Source organism: Embiotoca jacksoni, unplaced genomic scaffold (assembly GCF_022577435.1).
Source record: "Embiotoca jacksoni isolate LCO1_2020_lvr unplaced genomic scaffold, fEmbJac1.0.p SCAF_7, whole genome shotgun sequence".
NCBI classification, from domain to species: domain Eukaryota; kingdom Metazoa; phylum Chordata; class Actinopteri; family Embiotocidae; genus Embiotoca; species Embiotoca jacksoni.
The window spans coordinates 11,861,911-11,871,256 of NW_027185425.1; the positions used below are offsets into that span (position 1 = coordinate 11,861,911).

General features: G+C 42.2%; 1 protein-coding gene across 4 annotated transcripts in view; it reads left to right on the forward strand.

The window, feature by feature from the left end:
- The window catches only part of satb1a (SATB homeobox 1a), a 15,128-nt gene extending 5,782 nt beyond the window's left edge, over window positions 1–9,346 (forward strand). For all 4 annotated transcript variants that reach the window (XM_069176441.1, XM_069176443.1, XM_069176444.1 and 1 more), the window contains 5 exons: window positions 435–970; window positions 2,644–2,841; window positions 3,427–3,582; window positions 5,448–5,648; window positions 6,760–9,346. In XM_069176441.1, the coding sequence (XP_069032542.1) occupies window positions 435–970; window positions 2,644–2,841; window positions 3,427–3,582; window positions 5,448–5,648; window positions 6,760–7,647 (1,979 nt within the window). In that variant the 3' untranslated portion in view covers window positions 7,648–9,346. The remainder of the gene's footprint in view (window positions 1–434; window positions 971–2,643; window positions 2,842–3,426; window positions 3,583–5,447; window positions 5,649–6,759) is intronic.

Below are 9,346 nucleotides of genomic sequence, written 5' to 3' on the forward strand. Positions count from 1 at the left end.
ATCGTTTGAAGCCACCTCTGGGAACTAAATTGTTTATCAAGGTATCTAACAGGATAACGTTAGGGTGGCTGCCTGCCAGCTGAGGCTCAGTGGAAACTGGGTGATGCAGCTGAACAATGACTCTAACTCAGTCACAGAATAACACAAAGAAAGTCCACCTTTTTGAGTGGCACAGTCAGAGCCCACTCTTTAACCTTGTAGAGATGCTGTGTAATGACCTCAACAGTTAAGGTCCATTGTGGTTGTTGATTCCTGAGACACAGATGATCAGATAACATTTTATGACTAATGTATGTTTCATTTGTTCAATTTCCAATGTGAACATGCCACCTACTCGAAACCAGCTTGTAATCAGTGTGTATTTGGGAAACATTAGTGCTGTTTACTGTATTAATCATTCTGAATCTAGCTTTGCTTTTCCTCTCCTTCTTCAGACATTGACAGCTTTTCTGACCAGTCCACACATATCACCCTACCCCAGCAGCCGGTCACAGGTAGCCCAGCAGATCCGGGTTCAACCCTCCTTTTCACTCGTGGAACAGTGGCCAACATATGTGGTCGCTCACCTCTTGGTCTGCACGCTCCTGGGATGGTAACCCAGCCTCTCAGCTCCCAGATGGTCAACCAGCAGCTAGTGATGGCCCAGTTTCTCAACCAACAGTACGCTGTTAGCCGCATGCTAGCTGGCCAGGGTCTCTCATCACCACCACAGCAGTATCTCAACCACCCTCCTGTCGGGAGGGCTCCTGCCAAGGTCTTTGCCAAAGTCCCTGATTCCCAAGCCCCACAGCAGGCACAATGTGGCCCAGGGGGAGGCCCTGTGGCCGGGCTGCAAAATCAGACATCGGCTGGGTCTTCAGTGGGACCAACAGACGTGCCAAGTGACATCTACCATTGTGTGAGGGAGGAGCTGAAGCGAGCAGGCATCTCACAAGCCATCTTTGCCCGGGTGGCCTTTAACAGGACCCAGGTACAGTAGGAGTGGGAGGCACAATGAAGGGTGTTGAAAGTCTTAGAGCCTTCAGCTGTGTGGTGGTGATCATCTTTTTTCTTTTCTGGCACTGTGGTAGTAGGTAAGTGTGTTTGGTGAATATGTGTTTGATGGTTGGCACATTGGCATGGCCTTTGCCGCAGTGCCCCCTCCCCCTGTGCATGTGTGTATGTATGCGTGTGTGTGTTTGTGCCAGCTCTCTGCAGCACAAAGCTGGTGCCAGCACTGAAGCAGCTGCTGGGCCAACTAATCACAACCCCTTGGAGAAATGCTGTCTCCCTCTCTACCTCTTGCTCTATCTCGCCGTCCTTCCATCTCGCCACCTTTGACTCTAGCGGCCCTTCTTTTCATTTAATCCCAAACTCCTGTGTTCAATCCATCTTCTTTTAATCTTTCTCTGTTCGCTGGTCTCCCTCATTTTGTATCCATATCTCCCTACTATCGTCTCCAACTAGCACTAAAATGCTACATTATCTGCGTCCGTCATCTTGCATTCACCACCGCTCCCACATAAATGGGGCTCAAAGGACAGACTAAGCCCGTCATTATTATTATTATTATTACCATCATTATCATTTTCATCACAATAAGCAGTGTTAGTTATTATCCACCCCCATGTTTCCCCGTTGCCAAGTCCAAGGTGCTCTGGTGCCAGCCATACAAGTCGGGCACGATGCCAAAACGTCATCTAGAAGTGAGGGAAGCATTTGTCTTCTGACGACTCGCATAAAAGCCTCCATCTATTCAGAAGGCGGGGTTTTGTGCGAGGATCCAACAGTGATCTATGATTTGAATAAGAAGCCTGTTTCCTCTTGTACTATTTCTCTTCCTGCGTGAAATCTGATTTCTTTTCAAGACGCAAGCACAACAATTTGCATGAGGTGTTTGAAAGGCTTTCCTGTATAGACAGATACATCCAGAATAATGCTAGATGTACAGGCGAGTAGTGGGCTTAGCTCTGACTGGAAACTGGCTATGTAACACTGAACTGCAAGGTTTGTCAAGATGCTTCCCTGAATGGGATCCAGAGTTCAATAAAGGGAGCTTCTGCAAAATTTCTTTAGGCACACAAGAAACTTTATATTTATCTTCGGTCTTTACATGAAGATAAAGTGGGAACATCTAATATTTAATTTAAGTCTATCTCCTCTAGGTGCAATGTATTGGAGGTTGTCTGGGTTTTTGGACTGAACCATTCTGTGTGCTGAAATGTTGAATATTAACAAACCAATAAAAATAAATGAACATTACCTGCCCATTCGGCTTCAAATTGGACTTAAATATTTGTCATCCCCTGAGTGTTTTATTTTTCACTGCTTTGAAGAAAAGTTACAGTTTAGTTAGATGAGAGGATCAATAACATTCTCACATCCATCCTGCTAGACATGAAGCTACAGTGCGGAAATTGTTCATCTTAATTTAGCATAACAAGTGGAAACAGGGTTAACCAGCGAGCCTAAATCTAGCCAGCAGCCTCTAAAGCTCACTAATTCATACATTACATCATGTGATGATACATTATGATAAATGTATTCTAAGTGTAAAGCAAATTGTTTCACATGGGAGTCAGGTGTTGGAATTGTATCTTGTTGGAGTCCATAACACCTCACCACCATTCATTTTCTTAGTGTGTGTGTGTGTGTTATTACCAGGGTCTGCTCTCAGAGATCCTGCGAAAGGAGGAGGACCCGAAGCACGCCTCCCAGTCTCTGCTGGTCAACCTGCGGGCCATGCACAGCTTCCTGCAGCTCCCAGAGGCCGAGAGGGAGCGCATCTACCAGGAGGAGAAGGAGAGAAGTCTGACTGGCTTCACACCCAGCTGCAACAACACACCGCCGAGATCCACACAGGTCAGCCGGCACAAAGACCTAAAAGAGATGACATCAAAAGTCAGCCTTGCAAACCTGCTGTGAAACGTTTCAACTAATGTGTTTCTCCTCATAAAAGAGCACTGAAGTGTGAAAGTGAGAGTAGTGTTACTTAGCTGAATTGTACGCATATTAGCATGCAGATGTTAGCATTTAGCCCAGAGCTCCTGCAGTGCCCTCAGGCTACCTGCATGGCTGTTATTTTATTCATTTTTAAAATGATTTTTAAAACGTGCATCTTTAAATTTGCAAACTCAAAAGAGGTCTGGATCTACTGATACCCATGTTGCCTTTCCCTTGTCTCTGTCACTTCTATCATTTGATTTTCCAGTACTGCCGGAGCGATGGAATGAAATGTGGTCAAACTAAATTCTTGTAGTTATTTCTCTGGTGACTTTTCCTTTGTCAGGCCTTCTTTATCTCTGTTTCTAATTGAGGCACCACAAGGCTGCACAAAGGACATGATCCCTCACTTTCTGTTTTAGATTCGTCCCACTGTCTATTATTTTGTCCCACTGTCCATTTATACCCAATCTGCCTTCTTTCGTCTTGTCTGTCTGTTTTTAGGCCAGACTGTCCCCGGTCACACCAGAAAGAGGGTTAAGGACAGACAGTTGTGTTCTTAATGTCAGTGCCTCGATCTACGAGGAGATTCAGCACGAGATGAAGAGAGCCAAGGTGTCTCAGGCTCTGTTTGCAAAGGTTGCTGCCTCCAAAAGTCAGGTACTTTCTCTCTTGTTGGAGTAAGTCTGATGAAGCCGTCCAATTCCAAACACGAACATATTGCACCCAATTGTTTCTATTGCTTGATCAAATGTTCAAACTTAGCATTCACCATGACTTCATCTCCTCAGTTAAAGCAGGGATGACTAGTGTGTGTGTGGAGGAAAGCCCAGATAATCAACCAGCAGCTGCACTCTGCAGAGGACTATCATCAGTGCATCAGACTGCTATTGTGTCCTAAATTATCGCTTTAATAGTCGCCATACACGCATGCACGCTAAGACACTGCTCGCTTGTGCACACAGACATACTGTATAAGTACACGCAGCTACACAACTGTACACAACACAAATGCACTAATGCAAATACACACACAAGCATGATTTGAGTGTTTATTATTCTCATTTTTATGGCGGCCCCATAAGCTTGTTATTGCCTTTTGTTTTGAGGATAATTTCCCTTCATGGAATGGGGGATTTTAGCTGTCTCATTTTCTCTTCCTCTCGAGTGTAGCTCCAATTTTTACTTCTTTCCTTCTGTCCTTCCTTCCTCCTTTCCATCTTTCCTTCGTTCCTTTTGCCTTTCTTTCTTTCTATTCATGTTTGTTTGTTTGTTTGTTTGTTTATTTCTTTCTTTCCTTCCTTCCTTTCTTTGTTTCTCTCTTCCTCTCTTTAACTTCCCCTACTCTGTACTCATCATCAAGATGTTTAGAGGTCATTCAGTGGTCGTGCCAGTACAGACAGGTGGTCCAAAACCCCTGAGGTTCTTTTTCTATCTTTTTGCTGGCCTCCATTTTTACCTTACTTTCTCTATGTTCTCTTTACTGCTCTCTTTCTCTCACTCTCTCTCTCTCTCTTTATCTCACTCTGCTACTCTCTCTCTTGCTGTATTACCCGGTTGTTTGGCAGGCAGAACCGTGCTGGATCTCTCTGTTCTATCTGCACTGTGCATCTGGATGGCATTGTGTGCAAGAGTTGGGCTTCAGCCAGGTTGATGTGTGTGTGTGGATATGTGCGTGTGTGAGTGAGCATATCTGCCTGCTTGCAAATGTAATCGTGCTCCAGTTCATGAGTCTGAAACTAGCTCGGCTTTACATTCCTCAATCTGCCACTCACAAGTTTCTTCCATCATGATGCAGAGACAATTCAAGCCAGTAAGAAAAAAAATCTCACCCTGATCTTCAGATCAGCCAGTAGAGCCTCTTCAAATTTAATTTTTTTTGTTTATATTTGTATATCGAGTGTAAACAGGAAACAGTTATGAGCCAATGTGTGTAGAAAATGATTGTGAATTCAGGTTTATAGAGCAAAGGAAGAGGGAACATGTTTGTTTCTGAATTTACACTTTAAATTTTGAAGGTAACACTACTAATATTGACTTTAAATTATTTGATTTTGGAAAACTGCTCCGCGTAAATATGCTTAACAATGAGAAAATCTGTGAATTGACTTTGTTGAAAATATTGTACCTCTTTTTTAAGTTTTCCTTTTTCCTTTACACTAAATGTACAAATTTATTTTGCCTGAGTGTGTCTGCAGTTTAAAGGCATGTTGCATTAGGTTAGCTGAGCTTAATTAGCAAATGTCTGTGGAATCAAGTGGCAGACAGTAAGAGCAACATAGTAAGATAGTGATTCTCTGAAAAATATGAAGATTGAGGTAATATACTAATAAAAACACATTTTTGTATTAGTTAACATGGCAAATGGATAGATGTGTAGTTCAGGGGCTTACTAGGTGTCAGGACTTTGTTTGCAAACACATCAGAGGTAGAAATGTGTGCTGACAGTGACTTGACCTCTGGGTGAATGACAGACTGTTGAGATGGTCAACCTCGTGCACTGTGTATGTACGTACCACCTGCAGGGGTGGCTGTGTGAGCTGCTGCGCTGGAAGGAGGATCCCAGTCCAGAGAACCGGACCCTGTGGGAGAACCTGTGCATGATCCGACGGTTCCTCAGCCTGTCTCAGACTGAACGCGATGCCATCTACGAACAGGAGAGCAGCAACATGACTGCACAGCACTGCGCTGACAGGCTCACACTGCTCACCAATGACAATACACTGGTAAGGCGATGAAGAGAAGATAATCACAATATTATTCCACAGATATCTAGAAAAAAATCCTCACATGTACAGAAGTATTTTACAGATTATGTTACAAGCTATAGACACAGCAAAGAAAAATCACAAGAGCTTGAGGTGACCTGACTTTCATTTAAATCATTAGGAAAAGTAATGTAGAAAAAAAATGAATACGAACTTTACTATAAATTCCAAATAGAACACTGTACTGTATATCACATTGAATGCCAATAGATCTCTAGGGTGTGCAATGGAAAAGCAGCACAGTAATGACAGCTAAATGCCAAACATGTCAGTAAAAAAAAGATGATTACCACATTAAGCAATGATCCATGAGGCTGATTAGTTATTAGTTATTTTGCTCTCTCTTCCATTGCTTGTGCATGGATTGATGGCTTGATTATAGACTCACATACACAGACTTAAAATGTAAAAAAAAAAAAAAAATGGTTGTGTATCCTTCTGTTTGTGAATATACAGTATATTTCATGGGATACTAGAAAAGAAAAGACAAGACAACTCCACATATGCAAGCTTAGATCTGAATCTGGTCTGTGGACATCAACCCTTGATGGATGCATTGCAGACCACCTCACATGTGAAAGCTCAGCAGATCCAGATCAAACAGTTTACACTACCAGACCAGAACAGCATGTTTTGAGTCTTTGCTTATACTATACTCAATGCTTAGCCAATATCTACACACTATAGAGTCAAGTAAATGTGGAAAAAACCTGACTGTGTCTTCACGTTAAGTACACTGTTCACCTCTTCAGAAGAAGGTGACATTGAGGAATCAGTGTTTGTATGTACACTAAATTAATCATAACCTCAAGTAGAATTACAGACCTGCCACCACTTTCGGCTGTCCAAATCAGGAAATCATCAATAAAAAAGAGAAAATTGTACCTTATTATTAAGACCTATCATACAAAGACATTTCTGTCTGGGCTGCCTTCACTTTTACTTGATTCTAAACCATTAAAATTAAACAAGGTAATGTCCACATTTACATAATGTAAATTAGCTGTGTTGAAATCCAAAAGACCAAGTGCGACTTTTTACTCTAATCACTTCTAATTTCTCTCATCAGTACCAACGCAACTCCCCCATGCCACAGCAGCACCATCTTCAACCCCATCAACCCCTGCAGCCTGAGGCAGGACCTCACCTGTCTCCACGGCAACCGTGCGCTGCATCACCAGCCGAGTCCGATGCTGGCGGTACCTGGGGGCACTTGAGAGCACAAATGAAGAACAGAGGCAACGATGAGAGGGGGGACAGTAAGGACTGGGTCGAGGAAGGAAGGGGTGACAAGGGCGGTTTGGTTGGGGACTGGGGTTGTACTGCAAGAGTGAGGGACAAGGGTACAGAAAGCAGTGAGCAGGGGAGGGATGGAAATATGTGCAAGGAGGGTACAGAGGAGATCACTGGAGACAGCAAAAGAGGCAAAGTTAAGGAGAAGCTCTCTGTGAAGTGGCCCACCATGAACAATGAGGACCATGACAGGGTTGGGGATTCTTCGGAGGCAGACAGTAATGAGGTAAGAGGACGAGACGAGGTCCGAGGTGAGGCGTTAAACGTGTCCAGTGATGCCCTGGGAATCCTGCAGAGTTTCATCCAGGATGTGGGCCTCAACCCGGATGAGGAGGCCGTCCACACCTTGTCTGCTCAGCTGGGCTTGCCCAAACACACCATCCGCAGCTTCTTCAACAGCCAGGACCGAGGACAAAGCCGAGACCACAGCCCGAGCCGAAAACACAATCAGCACGAGCAGCGAGGCTGTACAGACCCAAACCTCTCACAGGCAGACACAACTCCACAGCAACGGCAGGAGGAAGGTGATGGAAAGACTGAAAGAGAACAGACAGAGGAGCAAACGGGGAGAAATGAAGCAAGTGAGGTAAATGTTTTGAAAGACCTGGATGCCGGCACTCAAACTATTCCCACCATGAAGGAGGAGCAGGAGGGCTACATCTAACTCACAAACATCCGAGCTCTGACAAGCCATATGTTCCCTGTGAGCCACCACCAGGTGCTTTTCTTCTCTGAGACACTACAAGCTTTGTTTGAATGCAACTCAAACCACAGTTACATATTGTTCCAGTGCAGATTCATAGTGTTTTGGTATTGGTCTGTTTATAGGCGTGTGCCATTACACACTGTGGAGAGCCACATTGTTACTGTTTATGCAGCAGCTTTCATAACCAGAGACTCAGATTATGTATTTATTGAGAAAGCTGTTCTGTGATTTGAGGATCCTTAATGCACTTGAGACAGAGTTAACTGTGAGTATGTACAGATAACGTTAGCACACGGTGGCTGTGTGTAGATACAAGTCTGGAACCAATACAATGAGCTTTGAACTACATGTCACTGTTTAAAAGGAGTAATTGTAGTTGGCTGACTGATATACATTTTGGGGAAATATTCATACCAGAAATGCCTTCTAGAAAGTGCCACTGCCAAACATTTTTTTTTTATTATTTTTTTAAATGATCAATATCTTTATTATTTTAGTTTTTACTATGTTTAACAGTGCTTTGTGGTTTGGCATTTAAAACTGTTTGCTTCATGAATCTCACTGTTCAGGTTTTACAGTCACATCATATAAAATATCGAGTTTCCTGTTATTGATGTTATTGGTTGAAAAAAAAGTGGATTCATGTAATGTGTTACTATTGGCATAAGGACATTATACAGTATGTCATCTCGTGACCTTTAAGGATGATCATTTGGAAACAATGAATAATACAAGGCATCCTGTGCAATCTTTACTGCAGTGCTCAATGAATCAATAACTGAAATGAGAGACGAGTTATCAGACTGAAAACATGTCAAATGTTCCTATTAGAAATGAGTCAGTGAATCATGTTTGTCCACAAAATTAAGTTTTTTGGGGGGTTATTAAAGAAAGGAATTTGTTTCTGAACATGTTGTATTTCAACTACATATGTATTTCTATTCATGCATGAATTTGTAAATTTCTCAAAATGTTCTGTAGCTATTGTAAAGTTTCTTTTAAAGTTTGTGTGCTTTTACACTCAACTGTTCTTCTAATTTTATGGTTCACACATAGTGTGCTGTGTGGTCTTCACAGCGCTTCATGTGGTTCCATGAAAAAAAGATTGTGGACAGGATGTACAAAACAACTTTTTGATAAAAGGAAGGAACTTTTAGCATTAGCGAAAACTGCAACTTTAAGTGTGACATACGGGGGTTTTGTTACTTTAATTTGTTTTTACCAAATGATGGTTTCCCATAGAGAACCATTTTTTACACACAATCTGAGTGATAATAATAAAGATTTATGTGTTTATAGAATAAGCCTAGAACATTATCGTTTAACCACAAAAAAATCAGTTAATCTAAATTAATTTTGTTAATTATGTATGGCAGATCCCTTTCATTAGATATATTAGCATTAAAACAGAAAGCGACAACTTTCCACATAAAATAAAGACCCACCGGGAAACAAAGGCTAAGATAGCTGGGAGGCTACTGTGCAATTTCTACTTATGATAGACAAATAGATGGTTGCATTAATACAGTCGATGACATTTGCACTTTGAAAACGGGATGTGTTATCAATTTAAGATGTTGATTTGGGGACACTTTATGAGGTTTATCACACTTGAAAGACAATTGAAACAAACTGAGAAGTAAAGAAAAAATAAAAA